The sequence below is a fragment of the Grammomys surdaster genome, unplaced genomic scaffold (assembly GCF_004785775.1).
Source record: "Grammomys surdaster isolate TR1022 unplaced genomic scaffold, NIH_TR_1.0 62, whole genome shotgun sequence".
Taxonomy (NCBI): Eukaryota; Metazoa; Chordata; class Mammalia; order Rodentia; family Muridae; genus Grammomys; species Grammomys surdaster.
Window position 1 is genome coordinate 8,947,198 of NW_021604564.1, and position 16,223 is coordinate 8,963,420.

Sequence of the window (16,223 nt, forward strand, 5' to 3'; positions counted from 1 at the left end):
ATGACACTGGAGTGTGGGTGTTCAGGGTAAATACAGATATCTTCAGAAACGGTATCAGCTAGGTGAAGGTTCAGGGGACAAGTCACTGTGACTCTGCCTATGACTCGCTTGTCCTTATCTGAATTGGTGTTGTCTGCCAAGGCTACCTATTTACAAGGTCTATGACTACTCAGACTTGTAAATTTCCATGAAAACTGCCTGTTTACATTAGCTTATAGCCATCTGATTCAATGTTTTTCCACTGAGACCCAAGACTTGTTGTTAGTATACATGTATGACAGGTCTATTGCTGATTTTAGGCCTATGGCTGATTTTAGGCCTTAAGTGGGTAAGCAGGGCTGCCCCTGACATCTCCTCCCTTCTCTAAGTATAGAAGGGCTGTAGCAATTCTAAACTTGTAAAGGCGGAGATAGAGGCCTGACCTCCAGTAATTGAAAGGGACCTTGTAATGGCTCCAGTACCCCTGTCGTTTTCCAGTGAGGCATGAGGGCCATACCCGTCCCAATGTCTTTTTTCTGGAGAGGGGATACTTTTGACATCAACCCCTATGCAGTCAGGCTTGTCCCTCAGGGAACCCAGAGAGATATTTTTATCTTTTATTTATATTCCCTTGCAGCCTAAGCAAGAATTCAGGTCACCTGACAGAGGTGGTTCTGGGTGGCCCCTCTCTGCTTGGTCTAGGGGCAGAAGTCCCCCCTTTTAGGTTGGGTGGAGGTGGGTTTTGGAGACACCCTGTATAAAATAACAACCTCATCTTGAGTCTCGTGGTCCTCCATAGCTACCTTATGATAATGTATGTGAGTAGGTTTTGCTACCAAATTATTTATCTGTTGTATCACAGAGTTAGTCTGCCTATTTGAGGGCCAGCCAGGGACCAGGAGAAATAACCAAAAAGAACCCAAATAATGGTCCCAAGATGGGAGAAAATAGGGTTGACAACCTTGGAGAGGCTGAAAACCAATTCTTGTACCAGCATTCATCTGTCTCTTTCTCTCTCTGATTTATCTTAGGGCCTTCACTGACCTATTTCATGCTCTCTTTAACCCTCTTTTTCTTGTCTATGTAAAGGCAACCTTCTTCTTTAAGGGCTGTACACAGTCAAGAGCTGTACACAGCCTTTTCTATTGTAATAGAGTAAATCAAGCCCAATAAGGATCTTTGGGATTTTTTTTAAGTCTCTGTGCAATATTCTCAAGAGAGATGTAAATCCTAATTTTCCTCAACAATTAATTGACAAAAGAGAGGTAATCTCACAAAAAGTAGAAGAAGCTATTACTAATCGATATATTATATAGTCTGATTAGTTTTCAGCGGTGCTATAACAGTCCTTTGACAAAAGATTATTAATATAGATTTATATATCCTTAAATAGGGTCTTCATGACTCTCTGAGTGTGGAACGAGCGACTGTTGGCGCTTCTGCCCTGATTTTACAAGAACTCTGAAAAACTGGCTTTAAAAACAAAAGAGGGGAAACGGTACCCCCTCAGAAGGAGTCCCCCTGAAATACTCTCCATCATGCCTTGTTCACTTTTATCTCACTAAAGCTGAAAGCTCATGGCAAATCTGCTGCTGACTGCCTCTGGCACCACCGAGAGACCAACAAAACTTTGCCACAGATATGGGGAAGGGCCCTCTTACCCTTAAAGTGAATGGCCCAGACCCAGTTCCCTTATAGGGCCGAGGATTGATATGCCTGTCTGATACCACAGAAGGCACAGCTAACCGGCTACCAAAAAGATTAATGAAAAAAATAGATACCCCCCCACAAAGCCAGGCCCAACCATAAATAAGATGAATAACAATTTACATCTCAGGAAGAAAAATCTCCCTGAGAATTCCCTTCTTTTTCCTTTCCAGGTAAAAATGAATCACTGGATTTCTTTACTTTAAGCATGATAGCTAAATTACTAGATTTCTTTACTTTAAGCCCCTTAGCTAAATTACTGGATTTCTTTTCAATTGAGTGGTTTTCTATCAGTGACTCACTCACAATTATTTTTTTATTTTTATTTTTTGAAAATTTCAAACATATATAGGCTACATTTTTTTATCATATTCACCCCATTCCACCACCTAACTCCTCCCAGATCTACCCCTCATCCTTTCCAATTTTCTTGTCTTTTTAAGAGCCCACAGATTTCAATTTCTGTTACTAATATATTAATGAACAAGGAGCCATTCACCAGAGTGTTGCTTGACCTACTGGGGTCTCACACCTAAAGAAAATTGGCTCTCTGTTGGGAAGCAGCTTCCTCCAGATATAAATATTCCCTCCTCTGGTCGGGAAAGTTCATGAAATGGGAGAGGAAAACAAGGGGCCACATGTCTGGGAAAGCTGAAACTTGGAAGATCCTCAAAAACTCTCCTAGAGTATAAAAGGATTTTACTGGAAGAGTCTCTGATCACTCCATCTGCAGAGCAGAGACTTCTCAGACTGGGGAGCTGTTAGAAGATGTGCAGAGAGCCAGGGATGCAGCTTTTGTAAGTTGTTGCTCATGCTAGGATGGTGAGTTTGGTGATGCGCTGGATAATTGGAAGTATTGCTGCTCCTATAGGTAATCTATCAACCATACCCTTGTTTGTTTGTTTTCTAAAGAATTGGTTACTTATTATAATGTATGTGAGTACCCTGTAGCTGGCTTCAGACACACCAGTAGAGGGAGGACATTGAATCCCATTGCAGATGATTGTGAGCCACCAGGTGGTTGTTAGGAATTGAACTCTGGACCTCTAGAAGAACAGTCAGTGCTCTTAAACCGCTGAGCCATCTCTCCAGCCCCCCCATATGCTTATTAATGACCCCAATAAAATGTATTAATTCTCCAAGTTGGACTTTGATGCAATTGATACTTGGCCTCCCTTTCTGGAAAGAGAAGATGCGCGAGTACGTATGTTCATGCATGCTCGTCAGAGGGACGAGGGGTGGAGAGGGACTCACTCACAATTCTACAGCAAAATTTGTCACTTAGGAGGAGGATGACAACTTTAGTCATCATCTCTCACTTTGTAGTAGTAAACTGAGACTTGCAAGAGCCTAATTGAAAGTTGGGGGTCTGCAGGGACTGAGATGGAAACTATAAGATCGATGGTCCTGTTGCGTCACTGCTGCCTTTGATAGTCAGGCAGGAATGTGGACCACATCTCATAGCAACCAGTCCCAAAGGAGAAACTTTGGAATCCATCCTGTGTAGAATGAATGTGGTAAGTACAATGTTAGAGAAAGGTTGGGTTCCAGAACTGCTAGCTCAAAATGAATTTGTAGACATTAACGAGAGCTATGAACTGAAATCCAAGTCTCTTTGATCAAAAACAGCAGTCAGATGCTTCCATCTCTGACACACTGCTTTCTGCCATACATGTTTGTCCTACTTCTGCCTGCAGGGTAGCTAAAATATTTCTCAACTCTTCTCATTTTTTCCCTCAGAGGTAGAAAGTAAACATGACTACAACTTTAAAGATACTGGCTACTTTATCTAGTCCTATTGAAAATATTTGAAAACTTTGTCCACTTATTAAAAAGAAAACAATTTAAAGAAAAATACCTTTAAGGCTGTTTTGAACTCCTAATGCTATATCGAGGGCATTGAAGGGCAGAACTGGTTCAGTGGCAATTTGTAAAATTACTTCTCCTGAGAGCTGAAATGAAAAGAAAAATAATTTTTAGCATTCAGTAGTTAACATGGACATTTAAGTATTTCACATCATGTTGTGTGCCCAGAGTAATAATAAAAAAATTAAAAATCTTTTTTCTTTCAAATTCTTTTTGAGTTTACATATCTGTAAAGAACAAAGGCTAGTCACCTTTCTGATGTCAGAGGACAGCAAGAGGACATCATAACACATTCTCCTTTGAGTTAACTGTCAACAAGTTAGTTTAAAACCCTCTCTAATATTCAAAAATTATCAAATATTATAGAAAAGAACAACAAACAAACAAAATATCCTTTGGTTACTAAAATTAAGAAACTCCAAACACAGTTAATCATTGGTGTATTTCATTTAATATGCAATCCAATCTAATACATTTTAGTACCTTAGGTATGCCTCTCTTAATGCTTAGCTTTATCACTAATCATGCTTCTAGTATTCATCAAAATCAATGCTATTTATATATACCTATTTTTTCAGAACACATCTTACTTTAAATTTTAAAAAAGTAAATAAAGCTTTAAAACGTCATCCTCAAGGTCATATTGGGATTTTCTTATATAAAGAATTCTCACTACACTCTAAAACTAGTTGAAAACTGAAACATGCTACATCTGATTTAGAGCATGCTTTCTACAATAATCTGCTATAGTAGTCTGTATTCACAGAACTATCATCGGACATTCAGGTCACCAGTAATCCCCATTGGTCTCTCATATACATTTTCCAAGGCTGTTCACATGTCCATCTGTCTTTTATGAGCCTGAGTCCAAGCAGAGATAGAAATGATCATGTTGGTATCAAAAATGCATTGTGGATATTGTATGAAAACTACACTCAGAAATCAGACTATTAACCTGAGTCAGTATAGAAGCCATCAGAGAACCAAAGTATCAGGTCAATAGAATTTTAGATAATCAGAACTACATATTCAAGAAGCATCGTATCCTATGTAATTTAAAAACTCTGTTTTCTTATTATTCACACAATTTATGTCATGTTAAGAATGGAATTCTGTCTGATCTGTCCAAGCTTGAAAAGCATGTTTCTGAGCAATAAAGGGTATAGAATCTGCTATTTCTCAGAGTTATTTCACTCCCAAATGTAGCAATGGATTTTTCTCCCCAGTGGCCAAGATATCTTTGTGGAGTTTGATCTCTAGTACATCTGTCTCACATCCTGTGGGAAGCTCCCTGTGTGATCACACTGTGCTTTACGAACAGAAAACAGCCTGCAGCAGATTGATATGAGTCACCCTTCTATTCCACTCACCCTGTCCAAATCATGCAGTGAACACCAATATTTGGAAATAAATTATTTGTAAAAGAAAAATTTAACGGATGTTAGGAAGTACAAAGGTTCCTTTTTCCAATTTTCACTGGATAATAGAAACTAGAGAACAGACATATTTTGTTGATGCTTTGGGTATGTGGAAGCCACACTTTACAAAGTATTCAAATGAAAGGAAGAGGAGGTAGGAGGAGGGTGACTCTGCGCTGCCAGAGAACATTCTTTTGTTCTGTTTGTAAAGAGTTCATTTGGCAGCTCCAACAACGGAAATACATGCCAGCCACCTAGCTACTGTTTTGGAGAAAAACTTGGCAACAAGAAGTGTCATTTTGAAGGCACCTGGGCCATGATAGATGTGAAACCAGCTATGTTTGCAGGTTCATGGGCAAGAGGGAGAGTTGTGAGTCCAGTGCCATATAAGGGGAGGTGAGCTGTGCTAAAATTTCTTACAGTCCTGGGCATGTACATACAGCAGAGCACACATTTCCTTAATGCTCATGTGAGGCTCCTGTTTCTAGTCTACCTATCATGCTACAAGGACATCCTTGAAGCTGGCAATGAGGGGAATTAATAGCAGTTCTGATGACTGAAATGACCTGCACAGAGAAGGTCTTGTTAAAGATAACAGGGAGAGCTAATATACCAAGTGTCAAAATTTATCAAGAAATTTCTGGAATCAGATGCTGTTCAGAAGTTCTTACCACATTTAATTCTTAATGGAGCTCAATACAGCAGGGGTCATTTTGTTTGCATAACAGATAACAAAACCAAGATCCAGAAAGTTTGAGTAACCTTCTCACATTATCGCACAGACCCAGATGTGAACTCAGTGCCAATTTGTGTTTGTATCTTTAGGTTTATGGAAAAGTCTTGCAAAGGAGTTTCAATTAACTCTTTGTAAAGAAGTAAAAGAAGACTCTAAATCTCTCTGTCCACACTCCTATTTGTAATGAATTCATATGCTTTCTGACTTAAGTATATCAACTTATTTTAATATTGACTGATAGCTATCAGACTCTCAGTTGCTAGACAGTGGTGACACCTAGAGCCCCATCGGGTACTGTCTGATATATAGTCCATGTCACAATATGAGAAACTAAATCTACAATTCATACATTGATGTGAAGGTGCTACTGGCAGCTAATTAGGATTAAGTTGATGCTGAGAGTGACCCCCACCCCCAGACAGAAACATAACCGAAAAGATGGTGTTGAAGCTTTCATATTCCTGGGTCCTCTCCTCAGGAGCTAAAGTTTCTAAAATACCAGAATAGTTACGATTGACTGATAGTCTCTTGTGAAGTTACTTGGGCAAAGAATTTTGAAATCACTGAAGAATCACAGAAGAATCTCTTAGGAGTACATTAATTTTAAAAATATTTTTGAGTTCAGGAAACACACTGAATGTCTGGCTTTAATGGGTATGTGGCTAATACTAGGAACTCCAAAGTGCTGTTATGTAGCAACTGTCTACAGAAAAAGTGTGTGTGAAACCAATGAAGAGTAATAATACTTAGGGTAACCAAGGAGGCTGACAATGAAGCCATCATAGTTGTAGATGTCTGTGAAGGAAAGGAAATCCTTTCTTCCAATACCCCCAGGAAACTGATAATTCTTTACCACACTGTCTACAGTTCTCAGAAGATGAGGAAGAATTCCAGAATACAAGGTTGGGATTGGCACATCTGTCCCTTGCAGAGTTGCTGCAATTGACAGAACACAATTTTGGGAATGTATCATTAAAATCAAATTCTTCGTTTTAAGATTATAGGTGATTCTACTGTTTCTCCTATGTTAGGGCCCTGTTCTCTGTCAGGGATCACCATCTTCTTCTCCTATTATATTGAATGAAATACATTTTCAGGTCATTAGCTTGTAAACAATCTAGTTAATATATTTGAATCTAGATAACATTAGAAAGTGTAAGAATTAGATTTGCCATTGTTAATCATAACATTTGAAGAGAAGAGCCCAGTGTGTTAATATTTTCTGTTGCATTGGAAGAAGAAACATCAAGACACATGCTTCTATTTTTTACTGTCAAGTATTATTTTTTCAGGCCAGTGAAAGATTAAATATCTTCATTATGTTTCACTAATAACTAACTTCAACACGGTTTGGCAATAATATTAACAACTAACATTTTAGAGCTCTTCTATTGTGTCAGGCAGTCTTCTAAATTTTTTACATGAATCAATTCATTTAAACCATACAAAATTATTATTATAATTTGCAGATGAGAAAACTGAGATATTGTTCAATTAATTAACTATTTCAAGGCCACTTAGCTAGTACATGATCATTTTGAGAACAGACAGAAAGAATTTTGGATACAGAACCAAGACTCCAATTATAACACCAATTACTACATTATCCCTCATTTTCAATATTAACAAATCAAGAATACAAGTATCTACTGACACACATCATTGAACCAAAAGATATATTATAAGGAATGACCAAGACCTTGCTACATCCATGACATATGTTTAAAATAAAGACCTGAGCAAATCACACTAGCAGGCATATAATTTTCATGCATGCCAGTACTAATTTTCATGTATGAAGCAAAACAATACCCTTTGATGCTGATCAGTAAAGATTGTTTCTAATATCAATTTTATTAAATGAATAATGTTGATAATCAGATAGTCTGGAAGAGTAAGAACAATAAGGAGAAGGACAGTCAATGCCTGTGGGCCCGTGTCCATTTAGAAGACTGACGACTAGGTCTCTAACTTTAGGATCATTGAAAACAGCTTGGGGAAATGTATCTAATAACTACAATTGCCACCATCCCAATGGATGTCAGTGACAAGCTACTTGTCCTCATCCATGCTGCTAGAGGACATTTCTACTATTAAGGCAACATTCAACTATATGTGAAGGACCTAGTTAAGTTATTGGAGCTATTGGAATGATGCTCATAAAAGAAGATAAATATCAGCTATGATTTTAGGATAAAGGTTTCACAAGGCATCATGAAAAGCTATACAGGAGTTCTTACTCATTAGAAGAATCAGAACAGGCTTCCTTGAGAAAATGCATTTTGGGAGGAAGACACTAACTTTGGCTCTACATCAAAAAAAAAAAAAAAAAAAAAAAAAGAACCAGGAATAACCTGGGTGAAAAGGAAGTGTCCTTGTATCCTTGTATAACACAAACTTTCTTAATTAGATTATACAGCTTAATTTTTTAAAGTATCTTAAAGCTTATTCAGCATACATGTCCTGAAACTGTGAAGAAAAAGTCATGGTTTGGTAAAAAAGAAAAATAGCTATTAATCCCTATTTCTCCCATGAAGTCTGCAGGTCACCTGAGCTATGGGGTTGAAAACAGGAGAGGTTGAGGTACTGTAATTGTATCCTTATTACATCAAGAATTCCATCAACTATCCAATTTTGAAGCAAAAGATCACAGACTTAGAAGCTTCTAACAATGATAACTCAGTATGTGTTAAGTACAAGATTCAGGAATGCAGAAGTGTTAATTATTTTCTAGGAGAAACTTTCTCTTATAGCTTACACTTTCAGAGTACAATGCCAGCATCTGTACTCACAAAGTAACATGTTTTTAAAAATATAACTAAAATTATCTGGTCAAAAATAAAGACAGTATTGGTTTGTAACACCTAGCAAAAGACATTTTGACAAGCGTGAATTTAACTATGTTCAAAGAAAATCCTTTGTCTCCCTTATTGAGGGTACAGTTAATAATGTTTGGAGAGTTATGGTTGCAGGACCTTAAAAAGGCAGCTGGCATATTGCACGCTCAGATGAGAAACAGAGAGAGATCTGAATGCTGGTGCTTATCTTATTCTCTTCTTTGATTCTGTGCAGAATGCCAGTCCAGTGAATGGCGCTACCAAGATAGAATGGTCTTCCCACTTCAATTTTCCTTATCAAGATTAATCCCTTAGGCATTTCTAGCAGCTAATATCATCTAGAAACTCTTTTACTGTCATGTCCAGAGGTTTTTCTCTTTGATGATTCTACACCCTGTAAAATTGACATTCAATGTTTACTATCACATTGTGTTAATTGACCAGTGCTACTTTTCTCATACACACTGCTCTCATAATAATGTCCTTTTGTATAAATAATTACAGAGAGAGCCATCAAAATCTATGCCTCTGTTGTTTCAATGTAGTGTAGGTTGAATTCTGTTCTTCTAGAAATAATATGTCATAATATCATTCTACATTTTAATTAAATAATGACATGTTTTCTTCATAGAAGCTGTAGAAGCAATAGAGAGGGAGGATGATGGGAGCGACAATGAAAAAAAAAATTCTTCTTTTGAATTAACTGTTTTTTCTTACAGAGATTTCAGATTTAAATAACGGTCAAAATATATATGACCTGGAAGGTTTGCTATTCCATTGCGAATGAAGTTCCTTTTTTTCCCCTGACTTTAAATGCAATAAATGTTGTAGACTATTCTTACAGAGTAAGACTTGACATTTTAGAAATAGTGAAAGAAACACCCAGGCTTCATTTCCTTTGATGTGCTATTATATTCATGACAAGTTTCCTCTAGCAACTGGAAAGCAGATGCTATTGTTCAGTTGAATCTAAAGTATATGCATGTAAATAAGGTGCTGCAGACACAGAGTGAGTGCACAGAATGCTCAGGCATTCTGAGGATGGCTCTTTTCTTTTTCATGAGTTGCTTAGAAACAGACAAGTCTGATCCAGCCCTGATATATTCTTTAAATACAACTAAGATATATTTTTTAACTAAAGCTGGAATGTCCGTAGGACAGTTAAAGAATTTGAAAGTCTTATTTCTGTTCACCAATTAGCCCATGTGACAGGATCCTATAATATCATCCCAACACTTTATTTATATATGCAACACTTGGAAATGACACAATTCGAACAGCCTTATTATTCAAGTGTTCTGGTTAGTACTGGAGAGATGTGAGTAGAACACATGGTACACAAACATGAGGATCTGAACTCAAATCATTAGCCCCAATAGTAGTTCACAGCTATAATCTTAGTGATATTTCAGCAAAAACTGGAAGTAGAGGGAAATTTCTGAAAGCCCCTGTGTTAACTAGCAAGAATTTTGTAGCACAGTGGGCAATAACAGTGAGACCTTGCCTCATACATGGTGGAGAGTAAGAACGGACACCCAAGGTTGCCTTTTGAACTCTACACCTGACCATATCATACCACGTATACAGATACACATATATACAGGAGTACACAGGCACACACAAACACAAACACACACGCACACACATTCTGAGTTAGATGTAAAAATGTGAAGCAGTTACGATAGTCACCTGAGAGAACACAAGGGTTACTACAAAGAGCAATCATATCAGACCTCTGGTTAAAGATTCTACTTCTGGGAGGCTGCAAAGACAGACTAACATTTAGAGAAGCTGGAGAATTGAGAACATTCTAGTAAAAGGAAGGACATGCAAGTGTTCATTCAATCTCTAAAAAAGCCAATTTTGATCGATGGATGAGTCCTTTACAGAAGAAAAGGGGAATAAGCAGAAGACTGTCTGAAAATGACTCCCCTTATCAGTGTCTCAAATGAAGGAGTGTGTGTTTCAGATACACTGCAGTGACTTGACAACTCAGACATATCTTGTAGTTTTAACCATTTTCTGCAAGACACTAAAGAAAAGCTTTGTTTGGAGAAATGAAGGTGAGTGAGATTATGGTTTACTTTCAGAAAGTCAATACTCCATGGTTCCATGCTACCAGAATCATCAAAGTTTAGAATATAGAAATATAACATGTTAAAAACACGATAGCCTTTTACCTACAGTGTGTGGATTTAATTATTGATTCTCTATGCATCTTGATCCTGTTAAGACCTCACTTTCTCTGTTGGACACAATATTCCCAGAAAGTTTCAGGACATGGCTGGTTATTGATGAGGGATGACATAATTGAGAGACTTTGATGATTATCTGATTCATTTAAATAGTTTATTTGTATGACTCCTTTTTAGAACCGGAACAAATGGTAGCCATCTACCAGAGCTCTAACAAATCTGCTTCTCTATTGTAGCTCTTATTGAGGATAACCTGAACATACCTGAAAAGTCTATTATCTGTGAGAAAGTTCATCAGGGTTCAAGTAGATCTTCTCTCTCACAGGCAAGAAGCAGATGGTGAACACTGAATGACCCACTTCCATTTTGTCAGTAGTCTGTGTGATCTTAGCAGATCCTTAGATGGATTAGTTGTTTCTCTCTGTCTACCACTGAATTGCAAAGCTCCTTGTTCCATAATATATATTCCCCTGCTGAATCTATTAACAAGGTAACTTGGCTCCATTCATTTACCTGAAAATTTCATGATGTGCTTGTTTTTAATAGCTGAGTAGTATTCATAGTATTATCCATTCTTTGGTTGAGGAACAACTGGGTTTATAATTTCTGTCTATTACAAATAAAGCTGCTATCAACATAACTGAGTGAGTATCCTTGTAGTATTGTGGAGAATCTTTTGGATTTATACCAATGAGTGGTTGGTATAACTGGGTCCTGAGGTAGAACTATTCCCAATTTTCTGCCAAATTGATTTCCAGAGTGGTTTTAAAAATTCATGGTCCCACCACCAATAGGGAAGTTATTTTCTTTGTTCCACATCCTCTCTAGAATTTATTCTCACTTGAGGTTGTTATTGTTCCCATTCTGATGCATGTAAAATGGAATCTCAGAGTAGTTTTGATTTGCATTTTCCTAGTGAGTAAACACATTGAACATTTCTTTAACTGTTTCTCAGCCATTACTAATTCCTCTGTTGAGAATTTTCTGCTTAGCTCTGTACCCCATTTTTTGATTGGAGTATTTGGTTTGTTGGTGTCAAATTTCTTGAGTTTGTTATATATTTTGAATATTAGTCCCTTGTAGGATATAGGGTTGGTAAAGACTTATCCAATTTGTAGGCTGCCATTTTGTTCTATTGATAGTGTCCTTTGTCATATAGTTTCATGAGGTCCTATTTATCAATTGTTGATCTTAATATTTGAGCCATTGGTATTCTTTTAAGAAAGTTGTCTCCCATACCAACAAGTTCAATGCTATTCCCCTCTTTTCTCTTCTATTAGATTTAGTGTATCTGGTTTTATGTTGAGGCCTGTGATCCAGTTGGACTTGAGTTTTGTGCAGGGTGATAAATATAGATCTATTTGAGTTCTGCTATATGCAACATCTAGTTAGAACAGCACACCTGAGTGATGTGACCCAGACCCAGAAAGACACATCACTCTGTCTTCACGTATAAGTTGATATTAGCCATGAAGTACACGATAACCATGCTATCATCCACAGACCCAAAGAAGCTAAGCATAACTCAGAAGGGAAAATAAAATGTGTGCTGGAGGTGGGTGGAGGGAGAAAAATGAGTGATAAAGGGGAATGGGAATCAGGTGTGGATACAAGGAGAGGAATGAGAAAGAGAAGAGAAATTGGTAGGCAGGCATCTCTGGCGTGAGCCAGGGACCTGGGTTGACAAAAGCTCCCAGGAGTCTATGGAGGTTACCCTGGCTGAGACTCCTAGCAGGGGGTTTATGGAGCCTAAAGTGGCCTCCTGTAGCCAGAGGGAACTTCCACAGGAGCAAGGGAGACACCAACCCACCCACAAAACTTTCAACCCAAAATTTGTCTTGGCTATACTATGTGCAGGCATAAAGATGAAACAAAAATTGAGGGAATAGCCAACCAATGACTGCCCCAACTTGAGACCCATCCCATGAGAGAGCACCAGCCCCTAACACCATTAATGATACTCTGCTATACTTACAGACAATAGCCTAGAATAATTGTCTTCTGACAGGCTTCATTCTACAACTTATGGAAACAGGTTCAGAGACTCAGGGGTCAAGAAGATCTACAGAGTCAACTAACCTGGTCAAATGGGGGGCTCCCAGAGACTGAACTAGCAATCAAAGAGCATGCTTGAGCTGGACATAGAGTATCATCCATATATGTAGCATTTGTACAGCTTGATCTTTATTTGGGTCCCCTAACAATTAGAGCAAAGGTTATCTCTGGCTATGTTGCCTGCATTTGGATTCCTCTCCTCTAGCTGGGCTGCATTGTCTGGCCTCAGTGGGAGGCGATGCATTTAGTTCTGCTCCCTCCTGACATGTCAGGGAAGGTTGGTACCCAGGGGGGACCTCCCCTTTTCTGAGGAGAAAAGGAGAGGGGAAGAAGGGAGGGCATGTGAGGGTGGAACTGCGAGGAGAGAAGAGAGGGGGGTTGAGTGCTGGATAATAAATAAATAAATAAATAAATAAACAAATAAATAAATTTAAAAATTGTAACCTGGCACATCTCTGTTTTGTTTGTGTGAGACAGATGGAGGAAAGGAGAAAGCATAGTGATTCAAGGCTATGGTCTCCAGTATTGTCTGTGGTCTAGGGGTAGGAAGGTCAGAAGTTCAAGGTCACTCCCTCCTATAGAGGACATTTGGTCTTAGCCTAGGATATACATGTTCTTGTTTTAAAAATAAAATCAGTTATATCCCATTCCTAAACCAGCCAATTCTGTGGCCATTTGGCAGAAATGACAAACTTTCTTTGAGATGTACTAGATCCCAGTACCTAGCCCAACACAAACCCTCTAGCCTGATCTGCTGCTGTAAAAATACAAAGAGCCAACTCTGGTTGTCTGGTATAAACACTACCCTTTCTGGTTGTCTCTCTGTTCTTCATTAGGACTGCAGCCTTCTTCCAGTTCCTCTCTCTATCACAGAACTGTCTATCAAGACTGACGATATTCCTGACAGCCCTTTAGCTGTGACATTCCCACTATCCTAACAAACCCTGATACCCAGGACCAGTTAACACTGCTGGTGAAAACTTGTTCCAAGTTCCTTGACCAAACTTACGGAGGTACCAGACTATAACTAGGCATTTCACTGGAACCAAGAAGGCCAGACTGCATTTCAACTTATACAAACAAGCCAACTTATTATAAGTAGTGACTATAGTAATATAGTTTGGACTATGAGTGGGTCAGTAAGCTACAATAAATAGTTTGTGTTTTATATTGAATATTAGAATTCATAAACAAAGTGATTAAAGTGTTAGCATCAGAAAAACCTTTACAGCTTTCAAAGATTTAAGTTCCTAAGAATGATTTTCTTACACAGGGGATAGGCTAAGGTTATATTAGTAAATATCCTGGAATCCACCACTTTATAGTAAATATCCAGGCTGGAGCATTAGTTTAATTGGTATAGTGTTCCTATAATATCCAAAAAGGCCCTGCTTCATATTCCCAGTACAACATGTGGCAGCAGACTGATAGTTTCAGAATTTGGGAGGCTCAGGAGCAGAAAGATCAGAAGTTAAAGGTCATCTTTTACTTCAGACACAAACTCAATACAACAAAATAAACATCAATAATGACAGATGGCTATGGGTAAGGGAACAAATTTTGAGAACTAGCATGTCTGTATTTGTATTTTTAACACAGACTAAGGCAGGTATTCTGAGAGTCAATTCTACCACATGGGTTCAGGGACTGAGACAGGAGTTGTCTATATTGGAGACAAGTGTTTTAAAACACTGAGATTTATGCCTCATTAAATGGCTTTTTTAATTTTTATTTTGAGCAAATATATATATATATATATATATATATATATATTTGTATATATCATGAGATATATATGTAACTCTTGAAAAAAAATATATATATGATGTTGTCTAACTTTACCTTTAAAATATAAATACAAATTAGGTACCATATAAATTTTTCAAGAAGTACATGAATAAAGAATACAAGTCATGAGTCATGAGACAATTTCATGAGGAACAAAAGCTTATTAAGTCACTTGGGTAATTTGAAAATGAACAAAACTATGTCCAGTAACAGAAACCATAGTTTCTTCCACTTAAAGCTCAATATAATAGAAAAAAGCAACTAATGCAGGTGTTTTTAGTAATGTGTTATATTTTTGCATTCATGAATCATAAGTTTTTAACTATGTACCTCTTTAAGGGTATCAAGGAGCCCAGTGCTTCTCAATTTATTCAGAAACTTGGGGACACCTCAAAGTGTTGTACTCTATTGTACTCTAACTTACCTATTTAGGGAGGTTAAGAGGTACCTGGGCTTTAACTGAGATCTGTTTTATGACATTCTTTGAACAAATAACTTTTTTATTTCAAATGAAAATTAAGTACTGGACAATATATATTTATGAAATAGAGAACGCAACTACATGTTTATAAGTAAAAAAACTAACTTTTAGAAGATGAAATATTTTGCATAAATTTGTGGAGGAGCAAATGATGAAAGACATCCCGGCTGCTGTCTGATCTTATCACCTCAATTTGCACATAAAGAAATAGGGGTTGCAAATTGAAATGGCTTTTTGATCATCATAGAACTTTTCAGAAACATACCAGAAGTAGAACTAAAAAGCTTAGAACTCTTGATACATTGTTTCTACACATAAGACAATGTTACCAGAAGAATATAAATTGCTCAATTACATGTGTTCTTGTTCATGTTTATGTATAGATAATAAAAATAGGAATAATGCAAAATTTGGTAAACTTATCACAAAAAATTGCACATATAGTAGACTATGAGATTGTAATTTCATGTGTGTGTGTGTGTGTGTGTGTGTGTGTGTGTGTCTGTGTCAGCCAGGGTACAACCACCTTCTTTGAGACATGCTATCTCTCTGGCTTGGAACTCACTAATTATGCTACGTTAGGCTGATGACCAGCAAATCATAGGGATCCTCTAGCTTCTGCCTCCCCAACACCAGATTATAAGCACATAATATCAAGTCTTGGGTATAGCTTAGTTAACATTTTACAGTTGCTTCTCTTCTAAGACAGTTTCACACATACTGTTTAGATGATTTGACTTTCAACATATACTACTTATGACTTAATATTAAAAGTTAAAATTGAGAAAGCTGGAGAAAAAGTTTAGTACTTAAGTGCACTTGCTGCTCTTACAGAGGGCCTGATTTTGATTCCTAGGAACCAAATCTTGCTATTGATAGCATTCTTTAACTCCAGTTCCAGGACAACCAATGCTTTCTTCTTGCCTGTGTGGGCACACACACACATACATACATACATACATACATACATACATACACACACACATACACACAGACACACACACACAAATACACAATATATATATATATTTCATAAACTGCTACAAATCCATAATTGTCCATTTTACAAAATTTAGAATGAAATAGTCTAAGTAATAAAATTCTTATTTATTAACCACTTTATTTTTAAAATTTACTCCAATATTTTTCTGGATTACTTTT

At 37.3% G+C, this 16,223-nt stretch overlaps 1 protein-coding gene across 1 annotated transcript in view; it reads right to left on the reverse strand.

The window, feature by feature from the left end:
- The window catches only part of Naaladl2 (N-acetylated alpha-linked acidic dipeptidase like 2), a 610,065-nt gene that overhangs the window by 64,882 nt on the left and 528,960 nt on the right, over positions 1-16,223 (reverse strand). Inside the window, exon 12 of the mRNA XM_028761198.1 lies at positions 3,545-3,638. Within this exon, the coding sequence (XP_028617031.1) occupies positions 3,545-3,638 (94 nt within the window). The remainder of the gene's footprint in view (positions 1-3,544; positions 3,639-16,223) is intronic.